Below are 22,992 nucleotides of genomic sequence, written 5' to 3'. Positions count from 1 at the left end.
GCCTGGAGTGTCGGTTCCAGAGGGGAGAGTTCCGGGGGACGTGTGGAAGGAAGAATGGTAATATTGGGACGGCGCAGGTTCCCATGGTGCGAGGGCGAGTGAAGTACTACGGCCTGGTTGTGGATCGGTATTTCCCTGGGGTTTCGGAGGCTCTGGAGACGAAGCGGCCGGAATTGGATGCTCCTGTGTTTGTAATCTACAGAGAAGCCGCGGTGGATATGCCGTGGACGCAGTATAAGGTCCGGTGTCCTGGGTGTGGGCAGTGGAAGGAGCTGCGTGCGTTCCGGTTCGGCGGGCTTTGGCCGCGATGGCAACCGATGGAAATGTACAGCCCTTACGGACACGCAGATGACCGGTATCCCAATTGGGACGAGGGACCTGTCACGGAGGACGCGATGAACGGCATGGCATGCAACCACTGCTTCGTCGAGGCAAATGGGCGCGAGGCCCTGGGGAAGGAGCTGGTGGCATGGCTGGGGGCTCTCATCGAGACGGCTAAGCAGACGCAGCTAGACAATCTCGTCCGGACCTTTAATTTCCTTCATGGGGAGTATAGAAATGCACGGAAAACGCTCAAGAGCAGGATCAAGGCGATCGTCTGGGATCTGGTGCCGATGATTGACAAGGACTCATCGCTGTTCACGCGGCAGGATATTTCTCTCTTGTCACATCGGTACGCCCAGCTCAGGGCACAGCCTGACCTCTACCCACCGCGCGTACGAGATGACCCCTGGCTGAGGGAGAGGTTTGAGCATTTCCATGACAGCGAGGCGATGTGGTCGTGGCTGCAGACGTTGAGCGCAGAGATTGAGGAGCCAGGGAAAGCAGAGGTCTTGGCCGACTGGGTTCTGAGTAGGGACGAATCGGCTGCTTGCTGAGGCTGTGATATTGCATCTACCTTGCCTATATTATGGTATTGCTTATAATATCGTTGACATATTATGGATACCCTGTAAATAGCTCGCCTGGCGCGGCATCTGAGCAGGGATCTGCCGATGGAAATAATAGAGCACTTTTGCATTCTGTAATACGATTTGGTAGACTTTGGTAGATTTATTATTGGTTGCGACTGCTTGGTACTTTTGAAACTACATGTCTATAATACAGCGGGAATATAACAATCGGGCCTACTACGCAGCCACTCACACTACAGTAACCCTACATCTGGACCACCACTGGGCTGCAGTCCACTACATCGAAGACACGAGGGAATCGCACGGGCAGAAGTCGCATTGGGAAAGGAAACGTCGCATCGGGCCAAATCATATCATCATGTATTCAAACGGGCGCATCCTAAATGTAAGGTCAGGTAAAGCAGATCAAATCGCCTCCATCACTCCGTCAGCCTCTAGAAGCATCGCATCGCATCACATCGCATCATATCCAGGTCGATCAGGCAGAGCTCTTCTTCAAGACAAGGAATGTGGCCTTGTCGCCGGGGCCCCTGCGGTAGTCCTTCACGTCCTTGCTGAGCACCTTCCCCAGCCCCTCGAACTCGATCCTGTCGATTTCAGCCTTGTAGCCACCTGACAGCCAGATCTCCTGCAGGATTGTGGCGACGATGATGCCGTCGGGCTTGAGTAGGCGGATGAATTCGCGGAGTGCTGGGTCGGGGCCGACGTGGCCGCGTGTGAATGTGCCGCAGCACGTAATGAGGTCGTACGACTCGTCAGGTCGGTCGATGGCCTTTGTCAGGTCGACGAGCAGTGTATCACGGTAGACGCCAGTGTCCTTGGCGATCTTGAGCATGGGAGGGGACAGGTCGGCGCCGTCAATGACCAGGCTGTTGCTCTTGGCTAGGGCTTCGCCGACCAGGCCGGTGCCGCACCCGGCATCCAGGACGGTGGCCCGGGGGTTGGTGTTGTATTGGATGGCAGTCTGGGCTGTCAGAATGGGCGCAACGTAGTTCTGGGATGCATCGGCGAGGTCGTTGTTGTATGAGGCGGCCCATTCGTCGTAGAGCTTCATGCATGCCTCCTTGCTAAGGGCATTGCGGGCCCCGGCGAGGTGGAAGTTCTCGGAGATGACTTGGGTGGCGGCCATGGTTATGTTCTGATTTCTGTCTAAGTGTAGTGCTGTAGTACGTGTGAGTGTAGAAGTAGGAGAAGTTGGATTGAAGTGTCCATGGGCTGACCTGAACCCCCCTTAAATAGCTTTCTCAACCAGTTCCACTCCCCCAATCCCACTCACCAATTCCCTTAATCAAGGCAATTCTGTTCCACGGCGCACAGCCCGCAAACTCTCCGAATGGCGTCATGCATCGTGGCCCTCAATGGCCTATAGACAGCTGAGTGAGGGCCGATCGAATGGCATCTGAAGCAACAGCCCGTGGCCTGTATGGCACCTCAATGGCCATGCATCACTAGCGGCTCGTACAGTATCAAACGCATATACAGGCAAAATAACACGCCGCCAGCAATCCCTGGCGTAAGCAGAATACGGGCGCAGTTAGGGCCGCTTAGCATGCCTCGGCCTGAGCACAGGAGTCTGGATTGGGCTGGCCGGGCGGGGATCAGAGCCCCGGACCCAATGGCCTGGTGCTATTTTGATTATGCGAGATGCATGAATATCGCATTCGAAATAGTCTGGCGCAAGAAAATCCCCCACTGCAGATTCTCCACCGCGGGGTCGGACACTCGGACTGCCCCCATAGGTATAATACCCCCCCATAGGTAGTAAGGTACTCCCCCCCGCCTGCTCGAGTCCACCTCCACCAGAAACACCTCGATTCCTTCCCAACAGGGCCAGCGCCGTTGCCTCAGCCGTATCTGTGCAGGGATCACATTGGCCAACAGCCTCAACCCGTCCAGTCGGCCGCCGATCGCCTCGCCCTCCAGTGCAACTCCCCCCAAGGCAGGCGACCATTCGCAATCTCCGCCATGCATAGCCACGCATTGGCAGAGCACGGCGTGAATGGTGCATTTGGTCGCCTGGAGTCCGGATCATCCATGACCTGCGTCGCGCTACTGCGGTCTAACGCTTCCCAATCCTCGATAACCTATGATACCGGCGACAGTTCCTGGCGGGGCCTGCATCGAGGCCAACCGACACCACGCAAGCCGCCTGTCCAAAGTTTACTAACGACGCCATGATATCACAGCTCGTGGTCGGATGTCTGCATACGGACATTCCGGCAAATAAAAGCTGGTTTATTTTCGTTGCATGAGGGAGGAGTGGGTGTCATGGGTGTCGCGCTATGTCAGATATGCATATTGCTTCCGGCATATCCCGCGCTGAAGCAGGTTAATTACTTGTTATGTAGACCACCGAACCAAGGTTTGGAGGTTGCAAGACATGGCCACTGCTGCTGCCAATCCTCCTGGAATGTTCCTACGTTAGCGCTTTACATAATTAGAGGCTCGTTCGTTGAGAATGCTTCGCCTAGCGCTGGCAGGTCCAGAAACAAAGCTGCGTGCTTGGAGTCTTGGAGTCTATCGATTCTATCCCCTGCAAGAAATCTGTCCAGTTCTTGCTGGCCTGGATAAAATGCCAGCCAGACTGCAGTACGTCAGATTTGACGCTCTGACCAGGTGGGACCGCGGTCTCCACGATGGGGCCACTGTGATTGCGGACGTAATGGGAGCGGTTGAACGGAACTAACATCACTTTCCTCCGTAGCCTGTAGTGTAGAGCGATTCTATAGGGCCAGGACGTCCAGTGCAGAAACAGATCCACCGATGTCGGTGCTCTCGCCGGGGAAGGCTCCAGTGCGCGACGATCAGACCCCCTATGGGCCCTGTCTCGGGGCCTGCAGGCGACGACGATATTGTTGAGCCTTGGCATGGTGGTGGTTTACCAAATTTATTGTCTAAAACTAGAGTCTCCCTTTACGTCAGTTTACGAGAGATAGCGGGTTTCATGTTTGGTCGGCAGTGCCAGCTGCCGTCCATATCAAAGCCCTTTGCCGCTTTCAACAGTCACAGTCGGAGGACTTTACTTTCTCTTCATATGATCTTTTCCTCTATTCATGTTTAGCATTTGAAAGCAGGAAACGCGCTGGATCGCTGTCAATCACTACGTAATTGCACCCGGGTGGCAAGCCGTTCCCTTCAATTACAGCATAGGTGTCATCGTAAGAAATAGCAAATAGAAAATAATTGTTCCTCTCTTTCAATGCCCCTTGCACATGTAAGTATTGCAGTGCAGCAGTAATGAATGTGCAAGCACAGCCATCCAGCTTTCCAAATACGCTTTGCAGAATCCAACGAAAGGTAATAGCCGGGGTCTTCCACATACACAGATATGATCCGTAGTGAATGTACTTAGTATACTAAGCTCATGGGCATCCTGGTCAAGTCCAAGATGTGAATGCCCTAACTCACCCACTCTACTACGCGGCATAAAAACCAACAACCAGCAACCACTCGCATTTAGACAATTTGAGTAGAAAGAAAGCGATATGGCTATGTATGTAGACGGATGAAAAATCTTTGCTCGTTTCAAAGCGACAACGCTCTTTGTTCATTAGATTTACCAAGCTTATTGGCCAGATCGGCCTTGAGAGTGAATACTTAGAGATACTTTCTTTCTACTCAACGAGCCATTGTTAAAGGGATGTGTGTATAAAACCCCAGCCCGTATCTGACGTTTAGCGCAAAGACGTACTATTATACATCCTGTTTCAACCGCCCAATATCATAATGGGTAACCGATTTGTTAATTATCTGAAGAAGCGCCTGCCCGTGTCCCGTCGGCATCGAAAGCCAAAACTAGGAGGGACCATCGGAGTCCTTCCTCCAGAACTAGTTGAGGCAATAGCAAAGTACCTGAACGCAAGGGATAACTCGTCGCTCCGACTTTGCGGAACATACATCACGGCATGTACTTCCAACCACTTCGAAAAGACCTTTCTCTCAGTGATCCATACAGACCTAAGCGTGGATTCTTTGCAGAAACTGGACAAAGCGTCCCAGGACCCGCACTTTGCGTCTAGGATCCAGACAGTGGAATTTAGCAGGGAGGAGCACATGAGCTTCGGCGCAGGATGGGAGTGGAGGCGAGACGGTCCCAGCGATGCAGAGCACTCTTTTCCACAGGTCAGTCCCCTGAGTCCAACAGGTGATGGGCAGGACTACCTACACAAAATACTCGCTCGCCTGGCCAACTGCAAGGCATTTACAATTACCGGAAACCCTGTCCGTCAGCCGGTAGGTAGGGGGCCATTGCGCTATGAGAGCGTAGATGAGATGCGCTCGAGGTTGAGCCCGGGCGACGTCCTGGCACTCCTATTCCACCTTATGTGTGCGAATACTGTCAATGTGAGGGAGCTCGATGTTGACTACGATGTGGCACATGCGGTGGCCGTACAAGGACACTCGCTATGGCCGTATATTCAAGAACGCAGCAAGGCGTACAGATTCCCCGACGGTCGATCTGGGAGTCCCTGGTCGCAGATCGAATCGCTCATTGTGAGGAATACTGGTTTAATAGTAAGATTCCCAGGCCAGCAGATGCGTACGATTCTGGAATTGTCAACGGGACTCCGCAGGATGCATATTTCCCTGGATAAGAAATATGATGCCGGGGGTTTTTATATGTTGCAGCCAAAGTGTATACGGGATTGCGAGTTCCAACTCGAGGAACTTCGCTTGGAGAACGGGGCCATAGGCTCATACAGCGATTTTCAGGACCCGACGCCGTTCCAGGTATTTGAGTATCTTCCTCAGTTCCTCCATAAATTCCGAGGCACGCTGCGCAAGGTGTACTTTGGGAATTTGACGATGAGGTTGGAAGGTCCTGGGTGGAAGCCCATTCTTGAGTATATCAGGGACAATCTCACCACGCTGGAGGAAATCACTCTTGTTGATTTGGCATTTTCAGTGCCAATTGATCCATGGCCGCAGTCTAAGAAGGTCGCTGCACTGGACTTCCCCGAACTGTCTATCAACCCCACTGTGAATGGAGTAACTGGGTCAAAGTTTACTTATTCCTCCTATACTTCCTGGCATCAAGATGGTGATATAGTCACCGGCAGAGTCAGTTATTCAGGGCCCAATATGAATGCTGCGCTCCAAAAGCTCCTGGATTGTGCTCAGGTTGGACCGTCAAACGGTGATCCATCATGGGCCTCCTTTCGCTGATGCATTCTCTCGATCACTTAGGATTAGTTAGCATGGAAGAACGTGAAGTTCGTATCAGTATATTTTCTACAATATAACATTCTGCTGAACTTGTCAATAGTATCTGATGATAGTTGATGCCCCATGTATGGTCGTAGCAGGGTACATACATCCCCATGTCAGACGAAGCCTTTGTACTCAAATGAGGTGGCTCTATATTGCGTTTATAAGGGTCAATACTCTGTTTGCATCCGCTTCGTCATATAAGAATGGTGCAGGAGCAACAAGAGGCAGGACAATGAGTTGGCATAAGGAGGCTCTCAGAGTACTGGTTCAAAGACTGAGGACAAGGTGTATAGCATTATTGCCATGTTTTGGCTTTCTCTACTTGTATGGGATTTTACAAAGGAATGCTGCACTGAAACCAATACCAATATTCCTTTTTGGTCCCTTATTCTTTATCAATTGCATGTATATTAATGCTCTCCCTGTTCTTCATAAAGACATTAAGCATTCACAGGACCTTCCAGAAGTCTCACTCAACCATTCAACCATTTCAACATGGGTCAATCCGAATCTCGCCCAGTTCTTGCACCAGAAACCTCAATTGATGGCCTACCACCAGAGATCATTGAAGGTATCGCACAATATCTGGGCCCCGATGACCTTCATTCATTCCACAAGGCAAGCCGGTATACCCATAATAGCACCCTCATCGTTATCAGGCGGCTGGCTCTTTCCACGATGCGAACAGATCTCTCCACTCCGTCATTAAACGCCCTCGATCAAATATCTAGGCAGTCCATCGTGGCCCGCCATATGCAAAAGTTAATGGTCGTCTTAGATAGCTCACCTCCGGCTAGCGAAGGTAAAACCTAGGTCAGAAACTCTATTAGAGAACTTGATCCTGCAGGTCCGGCATTTAGCCAGCTACAAGGCATTCTCAAGCGGTTCCGTAACTGTGATTCCTTTGAAATTACGGGGCCAAATGTCTGTTTTTGGGCTGATCCAGGACACCTGTCAGGACAAGAAGTAATTGCCGTGATTATTCGCACCATTATCGACGCAAAGAGAAGTGTTCACTCGCTTAAGGTCTGTTTACCAGACGCAAGTTGGTTTTTTAGGAGGCCTGATGCCCAAATGTACATTGAGGGCGACGGTTTCATTGAGAGAACTGTTAGAGAGCTGGAATTCTCGGGGCTCTGGGCCAGTATCCAAGAGCTCGCTGTGAATTATGTTTACGGTAGTTTTATTAAGCCAAATGCTGTGCTTCGCTTACTTGAATCAGCAAAACAGCTCCAGGGCCTGTCGTTTGGCCAGCATAAGCCGAGATATTGGGATGGCTTCATGAGCTCCGCTATATCAACACCACTGGCATTCCAATTGAGGAGCCTGACGATCCACGGACAAATGTTTGCGCAGGACCCTGCTGAGCCACGCCTGAAAGACTTTATATATCGACAAAGAGACACCCTCGAGACAGTCCGATTCGCAGACGTTCACCTCTCATCACTAGGGTCGCGTAGTATATACTCAGCCACTACACCCAGGCGCCAGGTAATAATCTACTCTACAAATAACAAACAGAGATAATAGCATGCAATTGTATTGAATGGCATAGTAGCTATAAATAAAGGAAGACCAACGATCAGTGGGGGCAGAATCGATGCCTGAGGCGCCAAATGCCGTTCGCGAATAACCTCAACCTCAGCCTCAACATCAACAAACAGAACCAATCAACCAGCCCACACCATGCCACATCTGCAACGCCTACCCGACGAGCTCCTGGCTCTTATTGTGAAGGACCTCCCAAGCAACAAAGATATCGTCGCGCTCTCTGTCCAGTTCCGCCGGGTCCATGAAATCTGCGACCTCGCGACACGTCGTCGGTATCGACGCATCAGGATCCGGACAGACGAGCACTTGAATCCCGCGTTCGAGATACTTCTATCAATCCTGCGGAAGCCGTCTCTGGGGATGTACGTGCGGCACCTGGAAATCGATCGCCAGCCTGTCCACCCCGGCGAGTATCGCAAGGTCGAGAATGCCGATTGCCTACGCTCGCTTAGCCAGGGCGATTTGGATCTTGTTAAAAAGGCAGTTAGACGACTGCCTTGTACTGGCTATGATGAGGATACATTTCTAAATATGGTGATGCAGAGGAAGATTGATATTAGCCCCCCTGGTCATCGGTCGTCTTTTTACGCGTACGTTCTCTCCTTATCGACCTCACGCACTCACTAATACAGCAACAGGGAGAATACCGACCGAGGGGTATTCATTGGGCAGGCGATTGCAGTGCTATTAATGAGTGTTTGTCCAGTGCTGGAGTCCCTGGTCCTGGGCGCGCCTTTTCGAATACTGGGCGATGGCCTGGCTGACCCGTCCCAGAACGGGCCTCAACATTGTACACTTCCGTTCCCTCTCGACAAGTTTATCCAGTCCGTCGGTTCATCGTTACATATACCCTCTTGGGGACAGGAGCCAGGGTGCCCTTATCTCCAGCAAGTGCAGAAGATTGAGTTCCTACCACGGCCCTACCTGAGCAACAAGTGGTACTCGCCGTGCGACATCAACGGCTGTCTCGCTCTAACAAGCGGACTGCCCAAGCTCCAGGCCATCAGTGTCGACGGTATGAAGGGATTCCCTATGCGACACACTGCATTAGAACTCACGCCCAACAACATCCAGAGCATAGAGCTCCACCGATCGCTGATCGACACAAATGTTCTCACCCCCCTGCTCTGTGCTCCAAGCGAGCTTCGCAACTTCAAATACACCAGTGGATACATCGGTGACAAGGAACCCGGCGGTAGCAATGGCGATGTTGGACGGCGTGCACACGAAAGCGAGCGTGACAATAAACTCCATTTCTGGATCTTCCTGGGTGGCATTCTTCGCCACAGGGCGACGCTCGAGACCTTGGAGGTCGATTGCGACCACCATCTTGTCTTCGGTTACTTTACTCGGCAGCGAATATTCAGTCGTTGGCTAGGGCGTCCACCATGGTCGCTCAGGTACTCCGGCTCGCTCAAGGACCTTACGGCGCTGACTTCCCTGGATGTTGGGGTGCGCTTGTTCTTTTGGCTGGTCAAGGGACTTACATCTAAACCCGATAGTCCTGATCTTCTCCACGAGCTGCCTCTGAGATTACGGTCTCTCACGATCCGCGGCTATGAGAGGGGAGAAGACCCTGAGCGGGACAGCCAACTTGAGAATCTGGAGCACAGCATCAATAGTAATCTGCATCCGTGTCTCAAGGAAGTGCGTGGTATCCGTGAGCGTATCCCGGCAGGAATATGTGCCCTTCGCGAGACTTGGCTGGGGGGAGAAGATCCTGACTTTAAGCTTGAGGATTGGACCGACTATGAATGAGCTGGTGGTCTTTCCAGTGCTGTTCGTTAAAGCAGACCTAGCCCATCGCACATTGGTCTAGCCTGATAGCATTGGTGCATTAATTAGGACCACTCTACCGAGTGTACAGCGCGGGGTCCATTTACCCCAGATCTTCGGGGTAATTACTCCGAGATTAAATAAAAGAATCTGCCCTCCAAACGGCTACATGGTGTAGTTGGTAAGTGTTCTTGGTCAAAATGCGCGGCTTTAACGGTCTATATCTGTGGTTGTTGCCAACTCTCGTTGCCGGCCGAATCGACAGGTACATAGCCGATCGAGTCGGTGTACATGAAGCTGACAATTCCAGGCAAAAAATAGTGTCCCAATATAATGTCGTCCGAACGACCCTAATCGACAATGAGACAACACCCCTGCAGGTGGGGAATGGGGACTTTGCATTCAATGTGGATAATACTGGGATGCAGGTAGATTGCCATATTGCATATCTGTCTACTCAATGCTAATTAAGACAGACATTCCTCCCATTTAATACCCTATCGAGCTGGGCATGGCACAATGACTCCCTACCGAGCAATGGGTACGTTATTCAGACTTAGTCTTGACCACCATTAATGCTGCCCAGAGAGCAACTCGACGATTACACCGGAGTCCCAATGTTGACCCACGGCCGCAACGTTTCCTATGACATTCCCGATCCTGACCTCCCTGAAGTGTCCCAGTGGCTGATTGGGAATCCGAATCGTATAAACCTTGGGCGCATAGGGCTGAGATACAAGAATGCCACATTGGCAGCGTCTCATATTACAGACCCGCGACAGGAATTGGACCTTTGGAACGGCGTGATAACTTCGACATTCAAGGTCGACGGTAAACATGTCAAGGTAGTCACACAGGGAGACTTTGACTCTGACTCGGTCGCATTCAATATCGAGTCCGAGCTGGTCGATAATGGTGCATTGGCTGTGGAACTGGACTTTCCGTATCCCCCGATTCACTCGACTGACTACAAGTACGAAGTGTTCGTTGGCGTGTACGACTTTCCTGATAACCACACTACGTCCATTATTCCCACCAGGAACAAAGATACAGCTCATGTTTACCATGAACTACAAGAGACAAACTACTACATCAACCTCCGCTGGCCATCTCACTCTCCTCTTCAACTACTCCAACCCAAGAATGCAACATGCCTAGCAAAGCATCAATACACACTTAAACCCAGATCACGATCATCAACTATATCATTCACAGCACTCTTCTCCCCAGAAAGGCAAATCCCCGAGCATCCTGCCAAAGTCCAACGCAGAAGCAGCGCAGGATGGAACAAATACTGGAGCAAAGGCGGCTTCGTCGATCTCACCTCGTCCACAAACCCGAAAGCAGACGAACTCCAGCGTCGAATCATCCTCTCGCAGTACCACGTTCGCGTGAACAGTGCAGCAACAGGACAGTCGCCCCAGGAGAGCGGATTGATGAATAATGGGTGGTATGGTGAGAGTTCCCCTCCACATTCCTTACGAGGCCCATCAAGATGCTAAAAGATAAAGGCAAATTTCATATGGAGATGGTGGTATGGCATAATGCACATTGGGCGACCTGGGGCCGGCAAGAGTTCTTTGATAATATCTTCCCTGAGCTCTATGAGACTCTTCTTCCTTCTTCGTTAGCGAGAGCGCAGTCGATGGGATGGGAGGGCGCTAGGTATTACAATCACCATCTACTCATGGCAATCATACTAAGACTTGCAGGTGGCCCAAGATGACGGAGACGAATACAGGTGTTAGTTCGCCTGGGGGTATCAATGGGCTTCTACTATGGCAGCAGGTGAATTTACATCGATGTCTTAACAACGACCACTGATATATTGCAGCCGCACCCGATGTACCTCGCTCAACTAGCATACCAGGCATCACCAACGAGAAAGACACTGAAACAGTGGGATCGCGTTTTAACAGCGACAGCAGACTACATGGCGTCGTATGCATGGAAGAATGAAAGCTCAGGTTACTATGATCTGGGACCACCGTGAGCTATATGGAATATAAAGTCAATCAATTCACTAAACGTTCCAGGTCTTATGGCGTCACAGAGAACACACCTCCAGCCGAAACTCTGAATCTAGCCTACGAGGTACAGCTTACTTCATGAATTTGGATTTTGTTGACCACCCACAGATAGCATACTGGCGGTACGCCCTCGACGTCGCGCGAGACTGGAAAGCGAGACTCGACCAGCCCATTCCGGAAAAGTGGACAATCGTCGCTGAGAATCTCGCACCTCCACCGCAAGTCAATGGCCTTTACGCTGTTTACGAAGGGCTGAATAGTTCCTGGTGGGAAGATTCAGAATTAACAGGCGATCCGCGGAGCTTGATTATGCTGCAGGGTATACTCCCCGACACTCCGGCTGTTGATCCAGGGATTGCAAAGAAAACAGCAGATAAGGTGTGGGAGGTTTGGACAGATGAGAATATTCGCGGCTGGGGGCGGCCAGTTCTTGCGATTAACTCGGCGAGGATTGGGAATCCGGATCCGGCTATTTATCATTTGACGGCGTATGATTACTGGGTTTTCGATGATGCTGGTATGGTTGAAGTATTTAGAAACTGGATTATGCTAATTTGGCCTAGGATTTGCTGTTCGCGGAGGCGATGGTAGGTTGTTGTCTGATATGTACGGGCGCTGCTAACTATATAGGGGGGACGCCTCCACCGTTCATGCCTGGTAATGCAGGATTTCTACTAGCAGGTAAGTGCGACCGATTGACATTCATTAAAGGGAGGATTATTTTAGGGTATATCTGACTGAATAGTGGCGTATATGGCTGCGGGGTGGAATGGGTCTGGCCATGCTCCTGGGTTTCCACAGGACGGATGGGTGGTAAGGCATGAGGGGTTACAGAGGGCATTATGACATGTACAGAGTGTAATAACATTGTTAACCTGTTAAGACATGTGAAGAGTCCATAAAGGTTGTTGTCATTAGGGTTCCTGGCTGACGTCATGATTAATCCACCATATAACCAGTATTCCCTATCAACTCTCCATCACAACATCAACATCAACATCAAAATGCCATTCCATATTAATGTCCGTATTGACAGTATCCTCAAGTCGGCAGTCTGCAACATAGAGGCTGTCTCGACTGGGGTCATGGTTGTCGCAGGCTATCTCAGCTCTTTCCTGCTCTCTTTTACCATCAACCGGATCTTCCTAGCTGCCATTCTCATTCCGCTGTATCTCAGCAAGGTGGCTTTCTCTTTGCTCCCTTCAGCTATCCAAAACTCCATTAATCTCGTGATCCCCTCCGGCTGGTCGCGCCTAGTTCAAAACACCGAACAGTATCGATCCCGATCGGACACCTTAGCACATTCCCAGCTCGACGGTTCCTATCGATTCAAAGAAGATGAGGTATTCCATGTCGAGAGGGACAGCAGTGGATGGGCGAAGAGCGCTCCATGGGCAGATGATACCTATGAATTCAACGTCTGTGGAGCTACAGTGCGCTATATCCACCTGCGACCCAGCTACAGCAGTGTCCTCCAGGATGGACGCAGAACTCACCGGCCGATTGTTTTCTTGCATGGGAATCTCAGCTGGAGCTACCTGTGGAGAAATTTAATACCCCCTCTTACTACATATTTTCCTCTCTAATGATGTAGGTGTTTCCCTCGCTGCTCGATAGCGGACACGATGTCTACGCCGTCGACTGGCTGGGCCACGGCCGAAGCGACAAGATCCTGCGCCCTCAAGCAATAACATTCGAACTGCATATCCGTACATTGGTGAAGTTCTTTGAAGTTGCTGAGCTTGAGAATGCAATTATTGCCGCGCATGATTGGGGCGGGTATGCTACCTCTCACCGTTTATCGTGGCTATACTAACGATATAGTTGCATCGCCCTCTGTACCCTCCCCCGGCTGCCATCGAACACCTGCGACGGCCTCTTCCTGCTAAACAGCTTCTTTCCACCCCGTCTCAGCGACACGTCCCTGCATTACCGCCTCCTCAACCGCATCTGGTACTGCACAACCGGCCTCCTGCACGGGTTCCTTCCCCAGTCCGCCGTCCTGCGCTTCCTGATCCCCCATCTCTCCAAAGAAGACATCGAGGCATACACCGCACCCTACAAGGGCCTACCCCGTTCCTCCAAATCCAGTATCGAGCGGTTCAGCCACATGATCCCGTCCCTACCCCGGTTCGTCCTGTTCACGCTACGCCAAACCTACATTTGGAAAGTCCTAGAAGGTCTCGCAGGCCCAAGCCACTTCGACTCTCTAAACAATCAAGCCCGCCTCTCTGCACAGGGCGACCAGGTGAGAGGGTACTGGAGTGTCGGACAGTACGATGATGAGACCGAGGTTATGCATGTTTTCGGCGACAAGGACCCGATTCTTACAGACTACAAGAGTGTTTTCGTGCAGACTATCAATCCTGAGCGCGTTGTGGATTGGGCTGCTAAGGGGGTTTGGATTGTAGGTGCTGGACATATGCCCATGGAGGGGAAGCCGGGCGAGGTTTCTGGGTTGATTGCCAAGTTTGCGAGGGCATCTGATGGGGTTGCTAGATAGGCATTCCCAGGATTCCTGGATATCATGCCATGTATTGGATACATCTAAAAATTATAATCGAGAGAATGACAGTCTAATCCATCCAAACCTAGACTACCCTCAAACAGTATACATTTGACCACTGCAATATTGGGAGTGTTGTATTTAGACCTGGGTTGGTTTCTGCGTCGTAACTGGCACTGCAATCACTGGCTATCTTTCGTCCTATGTCTTTAACATTGTTGCTTAGTGTAACCCAAATAGGAACAATGGCTACTTTTTGCATTGGGTCATTTATAGAACTTTGTCCAATCCTCGGGCTCAACATCCCGCCATCTATTTAGGCATCTACAACGAGGGCGACGCATCCCTCTCAACAGTGGGATCCCATGCACAAGGCTCATATTTGCCCGTATCCAGCTTCGCCATGTCCTCCTCACTCAACTCAAAGTCAAACACCTCCGCATTCTCCTTGATACGCGCAGGAGTAACCGATTTCGGAAGGGGAACGAAGCCCTATACAGTCAGTTCAGCCTAGGCTGTTCAAGAGAAAGAGGACATACCTTCTGCAAACTCCACCGAATCAGCACCTGCGCCGTCGTCTTGCCATATTTCCTCCCCAACTCCTTCAGCACAGGCTCATCAGCCTTGGTATTCCTGACCAGCGGCGAATAAGCCTGCACCACAGCCCCTCTCTTCTTCAACCAATCGACAATATCCGGTCTCGCCAGCCACGGGTGCAGCTCGTACTGCCCGACATCGATCTGGCCGCCGCCGCCGGAAGAGATGTACTTCTCTAGCTCGTCGAGGTGGTGGACTCCGTAATTCGAGACGCCGATCGAGCGCGTTTTGCCGGCTTTTTGGGCTTCGACGAGGGCTTTCCAGGCGCCGAGTCGGCCTTCTTTTCCGCCGTAGGGGGCGTGGATTAGGATTCTAACAGTACCATGTTAGCTTGCCTTTCAAAAGAGAAAAAAAAAACATAAATAAGGGAATTCTGGAGTAGGGGCGGCGTACAAATCAAAATAATCCGTCCCCGCCTGCTTCAGACTATCCTCGATACTCTGCTTCGCATTCTCGTATCCGTTCGCGGGCGGGGGGATCTTGGTGGTGAGAAAGACTTGCGACCGGGGGATTCCGGCGTTGGAAATTGCAGCCGTTACTTCTTTCTCGTTCTTGTATGCCGCCGCCGAATCGATCTTGCAATCAGTCAGTCTCTGGTTATTTTCTCGTGGTGGGCAGGATAAGTTTGTGGCAGTACGTGTCGGTAGCCGAGCTTGAGTGCCTCGACGGTGACGCTCTCGGCGACGTTTGTTGGGCTGTTGGGTAATCAGACATTGGACGATGGAGGAGGATAATTAAACGCACGTTTGGTAGACCTGGATCAGTCAGTAATTGTTAGTTAGTGGATTGCATGAGACGTACGCCGTAGCCCAGGACGGGGATCTCGAAGCCCGAGAGCAGCTTTTGGGTGGACTTGAGGGTGAGTCTGGCCATTTTGTTTAATGATGTATAATGAAGAGGGAGAATTGAAGGGGAATGTTCAGTTAAATAATAGTGAGTTATTATTTCGTCATTGTGAAGAGAAGATCCGCCCCTTCCGCTGTGGGGTCATTTTATCTGATTATCTGATTATCTGATTAACTTATCTCATTATATGGACAGATTATCCGTGAATATTATTGATGTAAAACAATATAAGGACGGCTAGCTGCTACTGTTTATGGTCGAATGACATTTCGATAAATACGGTTATCAGAATAGAATAATGTCTTATATCCAGCCCGTACCCGTCTAATTTATATATCTAACAAACACCAACACTGCAGTATTCACACCATGCTGCAACCCATCTATCAGCTAACCATTGCAGTAAGAAGCTACCGCAAAGGCACACCCTCAAAATCCCTAGGGAGACCCCCCTTCTCCCTCCCCCCACGAATAACAAAACAAGGATGCCAATAATTCAGCACCCCCATCACAACAACCATGAGCACCGCATCAAACACATAAATAAACACCTCATGCGTCATCAAATACCCGCCATACCCATCAATGAACTCCACCAGCCGAAACACCGAGCGCACCAGGATAAGCACCGACACCGTATACAGCGCAAAGAGCAGAGTCACCCAGTTGCGCGCCGTGATGTTGCCGCGGTGCCAGGTCGCGAGTGCCTCCCGTGAAGGTAGAGTAGGGTTCTTGTTTATCCGGATGTGGAAGATGATAGAGGTTATCAGGAAGAAGCCGAAGAAGACGATTTGCACGATCAGGCCGATGATTGTGATCGTTTCGCCGAGTTTGCGGGTGTCGGGGTCGTCGCCGGACATGAGGCCGCCGCCTGCATTGGTTAGTTTGAAAGATATGTATAGAGGTATGAGTAGGGACATACCGCCGCACTGCATCAGGAAGGAAACGACATCGCCGGTGACGAAGATCTTGGTCATCCACGAGACTCGCACGAGACTGAGTTTTTGCGCATCGAGGTGGATCATCAGTCGGCCCAGGACCATGTAGATGGAGGCCGCGTAGAGGGCTGGAGCGAGCAGGATGAGGACCGTCTGGAGGGCATATTTGGGGACCGAATCGGTGTCGTTGTGGCTGACGGCACGGAAAATATAGCCTAGAACTTGGACTGATTGACATTAGTCTTTGATCAAGGGAAATAGGAAAGATGACATACAAAGTCCCCCAATAACAAAAGGAATAAAGTATAGAGCTCGTGCTTTGATCAATTGGTAGCCGTGGAAGCCAGTGGAAGCGCCAAACAGGACGATGAAGATGGCTGCAGCTGGAATGGAGGGATTGTACCCGTAGATGTTGTTGTCGCTGGCCATGTTGGAATTACCTGATGATTGATTTACTTACTGTTCGTGCTTTGCACTGTTCAGTCCTATATACTCCCCCCGTCGCATTTCGTATAGCACCGCCTCCGCCAAGCAGTTCGGGTCTGGCTCTGTCTCGCTCTCGTTTTCGCTAAGCTCAGCCTGGTTCCACTTTCTTGCACGCTCGTATTTCGCATTCGCATTCCCGAAGCTGTCGATTGGCCTAGATCGGCGACGGCGTTTGAATGTCTTGTATTGCTGCTTCCTAGTGGCTACCATGATCTGACACGGTCTTCCATTTCTCTGCGACAAGAAAACGGCAGAATGTAGCTACCTAATGCGCCCCTGTCCCCAGCGGTTCTGAAATGACTGTCCATCCTGCCCCTGTCGGTGGAAAATGGCAGCCTAAACACAATATCTTCGTCATATTCTGCCGTCTACGCCTGAAGGATTCATGATGCATGGTTCCTCTGAGGCTGACTTCAATCCATCAAGCCTGAGCTCTGATTGACTGCCTAAAATGCCGAAAATACCGAAAACACCGAAGGCTCTGCAATGCAGGTAGGCAGACGAGCAAGTCAGTAGCAAGACGCGCCATTGTCCTCTGCACCATTCGAATCCTTTTCGACCCGTTTCAAATCATCAACAACGTCATTTCCGATGCTGTAGATGTGGCAGGCGGATCCTATTTCCGTAACATCCTAATGGCATGGCCAAGGAATCATCAAGAGGCATATTCCGCCCTACCTCTTGAGCCGGACGCAAGTTTATTAGTCGTCAATCGTTTAGCAAATTTGTCCTTCCTCTGGGTTAGATGGACAATTGCAGGGCCCAGAATGATGATTCCCTGGAGTCTTGCACTGCTGTAAAATCTGGTTTCAGAGCGGGTTTTAAGCGCAGTGGACAACGTGGAAACCATCGAATGTCAGTGCTTGGCCTGGCAACTGACGGGCTCATGCTGGCTCCGTTCCGGGTAGGGCTGCGGTTGCAGCATACTGGCGAGTCCTCTCCATAAAATGTTATCGCCTTGGTGGCTCTAGTCATTCGCCGGCGAGCCTTGCGAGTCGTGGCAGCGGCCCAACGAAGTGAACTGCCCTTGCCCAGCTCTTGAGAATCCGGCTGGTTCAGCATATTTAATCTAAGTTGGCTTACGGGCAGGCCCATCTGGGATATTGGCTTGGGGGCGAGATCGTCAGGCCGTTCACATAACAAACAAGTTGTCCTGCAGATCAGTAAAAAGCTCCACTACCAAAATGGCAGAGCGGATTTATTGGCTGAAAACTTTTTTAAGCATCCTATAGGAAGCAAATATGTCACGTAAACAGGTCTGCGGCGCTCTTCCCGCTGCGGATCAGCCTAATGTTGGTTCATGTGGACGCGAAATATACGAGCTCTACATACTATGATACTCCCCTGCCTCGTCGAATTGTCGGACTCAAGGAGCGTTTTGAGGGGTTGAACCCGGCAGGGCTGTACCAAGAGGCCAAGTAAAACCCAAGAGGGCGTGCTTGTTATGCCTATTGATTTGCGAGAAGAAAATTTGAGTCTAGGTGTGTCGTATATCAAAAGACTAGAATTATAAATGGACCGTGCCAACAGCGTCGATCTCCAGTATTCTCCTTCTCGGACCACTTACGGATACTTTGTTACTCCTACTGAGAGGTACCATCGCAGCTTCCCTTGACTCCTAACAGAGAGCCATGCTTCCATGACTCTATCCACCTGTCATATTGACAAACTCTGCCTCGTCGTACCAGTTCCGGTACACCACTCCTGTACTTTGTAGGGCTGTGATGATTTACAAATCACTCCTGCATCTAGTAGCAGGCGCCTATCACCACCCGGTGCAGACGATCCCTCTCAGCCGCCAATCTAACACCAACCAGCCAGGTCCATAGTGGAGACAGGGCCTCTGGACTCCGGAGTATGCCCGTGAAAAGTGAAAGGGATAGAAATAGAATGTTATCGCCGTTAGGAATCGCCCTCACATCTCGCGAACTTTTTCTTCTCTCCACAGTCCACCCTCTCTCTCCCCCCATCCCCAACCACCATGTCCCTCCGCGTGGCCCACGCAGTACTATGCTTTGTGCTGCCTCTTGTGCTGGCAGTGTCCTTGACTGTACCGACCTCGACGCAGTCCTCCATCCACTCGACGAGCTTGCCACCGGCATGGTCCCAGACGACGCCGCCGCCGAGTCCGGCACTGCGTCGCCGTGATTATACTACCAGTTCACACGGTCTAGGGGGTGCTTTTAATAGCATATGCGGATTTCCGGAGGGAAACATTACTGCTTGTAAGTCTTTTCGCGCTCCTAGTGACTAGTAACGGCATAATGACGGCGCAAACAGCTGCCGCCGGTTGTCCATCGGGGACATGCGTGTACCATCCCTCAGATACCAAGTACCCCGACATGCTAGCCTGTTGCACATCTGATGCCTACTGCGGCTTCTTTACTACGTGCATGCCTGGCACCGAGGTCTCCAAAACGCCGTCCATCCTGACGACGCAGGCCGCCTTCACGTTACCGTGCATCTTTGACGATAGCCCGGAATGTGTCACCCAGCACTTTCCCGAGATCAATGCCACCAACTATATTTGTGGCTCGGTTGCCACCTCCTATACCTTCTACACGACGGCTCTGGTGACAACCACCAGCGGCACAGTACACTTTTACAACCGATCCTTGTCAACCGTAGACAGCGATTTCGTCAACAGCTTCTCGACAACCGAGTACTTCACCGACGGCGACCTTCCAACCTCCGGCACCGTCCTGGAACACACCAACTCGCCTAGCAGCGACTCCAATAATACCGACTCACATACCACGAACAAAGGCGCCATTGCAGGCGGTGTCGTGGGTGGTGTCGCCGGTGTCGCTCTCCTCGCGGGAGCAGGTTTCTTCCTACTCAAGCGACGAAAGAGCAAACAGAATCCCAGTGGCGATGGCGATAATGTGAGTGACAGCGGCAGTGGAGCAGGAGAGCACAAGGGGATTGCGGAAGTTGGGACGAAACACCCGAAGGAATTAGACTCAGTAGCCGCGCAGCTCGCGGAGATGCAGGGCAGCACGCCGGTGGGTGAGTTGCAGGGCACGGACGCGAGGGAGATGCGTCCAGAGATGCAGGGGTCAGATGTGAGGGAGATGGCTCATGAAATGCCAGACACGGAGGTGAAGAAGGACTTTGCGGTAGAGCACCCTGATAACAGGTCATGAGCTCTTACTGCCTTTAATTGAGATGTGCATTGGTCTCATAGCATGGCGTTGAAACGTAGGTTTCAGTACATAATGAATCTGATGCTTAGCCTCATATTCGGTGTAATCCTCCCGCTAATTTCCATTGTATACTTCAAAGACCGGCAGTCCGTACTCTAACTATATAGACATCCGGTTGCAGCCCATTTACACCTGTACCTGAGCGCCCTCTTCAGACTCGCTTTCAACATCGATGCTACCCTGTTCATCTCTGCGCTGCAGGTACACAGCGAGCCCCAGTGTACAGGCTGCACAAACAATCAACCCCACCGTCACCGAATTCCCAACCAGGAACCTTGGGGCGTAGTTCGTATTGTATGAAATCAAGGGGATCCACGCGTTGAATGCGTACCTACCCAGTGGCCCAGTTAGCGATGATCAGTAAGAAACTAAGGGTGGGTGAACTCACGCTATGGAGTTTGTTGATCCTAGGATAATTTTCCTTTCGAGACTGTCTCCTGCACAGACCTCGTTGACCATTGTCTAGTTTGTTAGCATGCTTCTGTACGAATGGCTGGTGACATACCAGGAATACAGGACCAGACCCTTGCGCGAACCTACATCACCTGTTAGACTATATCGTACACAAAACGCTATAAGTATAAGATAGCTCACCCAGTAAGATAATAACTCGCCCACTTCAACCCAAACGGCACTCCATCCCAAATCGCCAGATTCATCGCCGCGAAGAAGCACACCGTCAGCGAGAAAAACACTATCGGAGAGCGGACCTGAAAGCCGTCGCTCGTCCAGCCGTAGATCAAGCTCGTTAGGATAGTTATGGCGTTAATCACAGTCGGGTATGTGTTGATCTGCGGCACAGAGTACCGGTTTAGACTCTTCAGCCAGAGATTCATGTAGCTGCCGATGTTTTCGCTGCAGATGAAGAATCTGGACAGCCTTTTGTTAGTCTGTATATAAACAGGGACCTAGTCGGAGAGAGATATACGTATAATAGGTGGTATAAACCCAAAAGTGCCACCGAGAAAGCACCCTCTTCGTTCCCTTCCACGTAATCGGCTCCTCGAGGCTCTTTCCAGCCTTACGCATTCTCTCCAGGGCAAGTTCCTTCTCTTCAGGCTTCAGCCAGGGAACTCTCGTATTACTCGGTAGATCTGGCAGCGCAAGATATCCCCAAACAGCCATAGGAAAAGTAATCACTCCATCGAAAATAAAAAGCCATCGCCAGCCAGACAACCCACCGACGCCGTTCATGCCGTTGTACAGAGCTGCTTGCTACATGAACATCAATAAGACGCCCCTTTAATATTCCCCAGGCTGGTAATTTGGAGGGAGGGAACATACCAAATACCCACTAAACATACTCCCCACAAACGCCGAGCCGAAGAATATGCACGCGCGCTTGGCGAGTTCGCGCCTCGTATACCACCCGCCTAGAACTGTGTGGACAGCCGGGTAGAATGTTCCTTCTGCCAGACCGACCAGGAACCGACAGGCGTAGAGCTGCTGCGGTGTTTTGACGGCGGCTGATGCGAATGTTACGATTACCCATAGACACTCCCAGGAGGGACACCAGAGGGAGAGGCGGACTGATGGCAAATATATTAGAATATAAACTAAGATATGGAAGCAGGGTAGTTACCCCGAGTGCATATCATCTGCGAGGGGATCTGGGAAATCACGTAGCCACTGCTTTGTTAGTATCGCTCTCTTCCAAGGGTGAGAGGCGTACATAGTCCACATGGTGGTGAATGTTTGGTACTGATTTCCGACGACATTGAGTTCTTCTTTCATTCCGGAGACATATGCGTTTGCTATTCTGTTAGCAATTTACTCAACATCCAGTAGGCCAACTAACATAGGTTATTCTGGTTCAGGTTCTTGGAAAAGTACGAGAAGCTGGCCCATGTTCTTCGTCCGTTAGCACGTATCAGCGATTCAAGAATAGGTCCGTACAGGATGAAAAAGTCGATTTTGAAAATAAATCGCCGCTCTTCCGGCGAGTAGTCAAATGTATCCCAGAGGATTCGCTTGAGGCGATATCGCCATGAAACTGGTTTGGTTTCTGGTGCATCCTGAACAGACGGAACCGGTGTCGACTGCGCGACGGCAGTCGATTTGTCTGCTGTTGCCATAGTCTACGTTTAATAACGGTTGGCCAGGGAATAGAGGTAATTGTTAATTGTTGCAGCTCTCGTTGACAATTTTATTGTGCTTGCAGAAATTGCGATAACGCAACCACCACCAAAATGGCATCTTCAAACGTCTCCAACTCTTGCATCTTGCTCTGATTATGCACCTCCAACGAGTCAGTTAGTTAGCTTGTTTGTGACGGCTTATCTTAGCTGCTATGTATGCCAGCGAGCTAACGGTAGTGGACGTTTATGGTGTGATCACCAGGGATACTTGCCTCATAGCAGGAAGCTATGTCAACATATGCAGGGAGCTTAATTATATTCGGCATCGACTCCGAACTCCGAATCTGCACTAAATATATATAACCCAACTTACCCTACCTACACACTTTCTATCTGAACGGAAGTGGCGTGGCTAAGTAGATAGTAGCGGATGGCCTATAAATTAAACAGGGCATTCCTCTGCCTCTCCAAGTACAGTGGATGAAGTCCTCCCCGAAAGATTTCTCCCCTCCCTCCCCTAACATACCGACTCCGTTTTACCATATTCAACATCTTTCTTGAGGGCAAACATGGCCTCGTCATCATCAGAATACGGCATTCTATGCACCGCGATCTCCGACCTAGTCGTGTCTACGGTTGAACTCTGTGTCTCGTATAGACTGACGATCGAGAGTAGAGCACGGGCTATTACGCAGTCTTGACTGTCGCCTGGCATTTCGTCTTTGCCAGTCAATCCTTACCATTAATCAATATACAGCCCTGTTCATGGATTACTGCGTGGTGGGAACTGGAGGTTGCCTGGGACATTATCAATGCAAGTATGTGCAGGATTATTACTAGTCAAATCCATATA

At 50.8% G+C, this 22,992-nt stretch overlaps 11 protein-coding genes across 11 annotated transcripts; 7 read left to right on the top strand and 4 right to left on the bottom strand.

The window, feature by feature from the left end:
* Window positions 1–1,392: 1,392 nt before the first annotated feature.
* On the bottom strand, window positions 1,393–2,043 carry APUU_31247S (class I SAM-dependent DNA methyltransferase; the record flags this gene model as incomplete). The annotated part of the gene is made up of 1 exon (XM_041702430.1): window positions 1,393–2,043. One exon carries the CDS (start codon window positions 2,041–2,043, stop codon window positions 1,393–1,395), a length of 651 nt encoding a protein of 216 aa, XP_041555216.1.
* Window positions 2,044–4,640: 2,597 nt separating this feature from the next.
* On the top strand, window positions 4,641–6,080 carry APUU_31246A (uncharacterized protein; the record flags this gene model as incomplete). The annotated part of the gene is made up of 1 exon (XM_041702428.1): window positions 4,641–6,080. The coding sequence occupies one exon, from the start codon at window positions 4,641–4,643 to the stop codon at window positions 6,078–6,080; it is 1,440 nt and encodes a 479-aa protein (XP_041555215.1).
* A 540-nt stretch (window positions 6,081–6,620) lies between these two features.
* Window positions 6,621–6,938, top strand: APUU_31245A (uncharacterized protein; the record flags this gene model as incomplete). The annotated part of the gene is made up of 1 exon (XM_041702427.1): window positions 6,621–6,938. One exon carries the CDS (start codon window positions 6,621–6,623, stop codon window positions 6,936–6,938), a length of 318 nt encoding a protein of 105 aa, XP_041555214.1.
* Window positions 6,939–7,199: 261 nt separating this feature from the next.
* On the top strand, window positions 7,200–7,758 carry APUU_31244A (uncharacterized protein; the record flags this gene model as incomplete). The annotated part of the gene is made up of 2 exons (XM_041702426.1): window positions 7,200–7,616; window positions 7,696–7,758. 2 exons carry the CDS (start codon window positions 7,200–7,202, stop codon window positions 7,756–7,758), a joined length of 480 nt encoding a protein of 159 aa, XP_041555213.1.
* Window positions 7,759–7,811: 53 nt separating this feature from the next.
* APUU_31243A (uncharacterized protein) lies at window positions 7,812–9,434 on the top strand (the record flags this gene model as incomplete). The annotated part of the gene is made up of 2 exons (XM_041702425.1): window positions 7,812–8,266; window positions 8,315–9,434. The coding sequence occupies 2 exons, from the start codon at window positions 7,812–7,814 to the stop codon at window positions 9,432–9,434; spliced, it is 1,575 nt and encodes a 524-aa protein (XP_041555212.1).
* A 218-nt stretch (window positions 9,435–9,652) lies between these two features.
* On the top strand, window positions 9,653–12,328 carry APUU_31242A (uncharacterized protein; the record flags this gene model as incomplete). The annotated part of the gene is made up of 12 exons (XM_041702424.1): window positions 9,653–9,717; window positions 9,763–9,880; window positions 9,929–9,993; window positions 10,039–10,907; window positions 10,964–11,117; window positions 11,165–11,240; window positions 11,287–11,441; window positions 11,489–11,546; window positions 11,591–11,999; window positions 12,046–12,069; window positions 12,113–12,163; window positions 12,228–12,328. The coding sequence occupies 12 exons, from the start codon at window positions 9,653–9,655 to the stop codon at window positions 12,326–12,328; spliced, it is 2,145 nt and encodes a 714-aa protein (XP_041555211.1).
* Window positions 12,329–12,486: 158 nt separating this feature from the next.
* Window positions 12,487–13,985, top strand: APUU_31241A (haloalkane dehalogenase family protein; the record flags this gene model as incomplete). The annotated part of the gene is made up of 3 exons (XM_041702423.1): window positions 12,487–12,915; window positions 13,077–13,261; window positions 13,307–13,985. The coding sequence occupies 3 exons, from the start codon at window positions 12,487–12,489 to the stop codon at window positions 13,983–13,985; spliced, it is 1,293 nt and encodes a 430-aa protein (XP_041555210.1).
* A 327-nt stretch (window positions 13,986–14,312) lies between these two features.
* Window positions 14,313–15,458, bottom strand: APUU_31240S (aldo/keto reductase family protein; the record flags this gene model as incomplete). Its single annotated transcript, XM_041702422.1, has 6 exons — window positions 14,313–14,480; window positions 14,528–14,897; window positions 14,979–15,160; window positions 15,223–15,280; window positions 15,330–15,340; window positions 15,387–15,458. 6 exons carry the CDS (start codon window positions 15,456–15,458, stop codon window positions 14,313–14,315), a joined length of 861 nt encoding a protein of 286 aa, XP_041555209.1.
* Window positions 15,459–15,841: 383 nt separating this feature from the next.
* Window positions 15,842–16,798, bottom strand: APUU_31239S (RTA1 domain-containing protein; the record flags this gene model as incomplete). Its single annotated transcript, XM_041702421.1, has 3 exons — window positions 15,842–16,302; window positions 16,354–16,596; window positions 16,645–16,798. 3 exons carry the CDS (start codon window positions 16,796–16,798, stop codon window positions 15,842–15,844), a joined length of 858 nt encoding a protein of 285 aa, XP_041555208.1.
* Window positions 16,799–19,119: 2,321 nt separating this feature from the next.
* On the top strand, window positions 19,120–20,001 carry APUU_31238A (uncharacterized protein; the record flags this gene model as incomplete). The annotated part of the gene is made up of 1 exon (XM_041702420.1): window positions 19,120–20,001. The coding sequence occupies one exon, from the start codon at window positions 19,120–19,122 to the stop codon at window positions 19,999–20,001; it is 882 nt and encodes a 293-aa protein (XP_041555207.1).
* Window positions 20,002–20,187: 186 nt separating this feature from the next.
* On the bottom strand, window positions 20,188–22,136 carry APUU_31237S (uncharacterized protein; the record flags this gene model as incomplete). Its single annotated transcript, XM_041702419.1, has 9 exons — window positions 20,188–20,392; window positions 20,450–20,523; window positions 20,567–20,597; window positions 20,656–20,931; window positions 20,990–21,276; window positions 21,346–21,590; window positions 21,644–21,690; window positions 21,734–21,815; window positions 21,860–22,136. 9 exons carry the CDS (start codon window positions 22,134–22,136, stop codon window positions 20,188–20,190), a joined length of 1,524 nt encoding a protein of 507 aa, XP_041555206.1.
* Window positions 22,137–22,992: the final 856 nt, after the last annotated feature.

The sequence above is a fragment of the Aspergillus puulaauensis genome, chromosome 3 (assembly GCF_016861865.1).
Source record: "Aspergillus puulaauensis MK2 DNA, chromosome 3, nearly complete sequence".
Lineage (NCBI taxonomy): Eukaryota > Fungi > Ascomycota > Eurotiomycetes > Eurotiales > Aspergillaceae > Aspergillus > Aspergillus puulaauensis.
The sequence above is the reverse complement of the archived record's forward strand: the minus strand, read 5'-3'. Positions and strand labels throughout refer to the sequence as shown.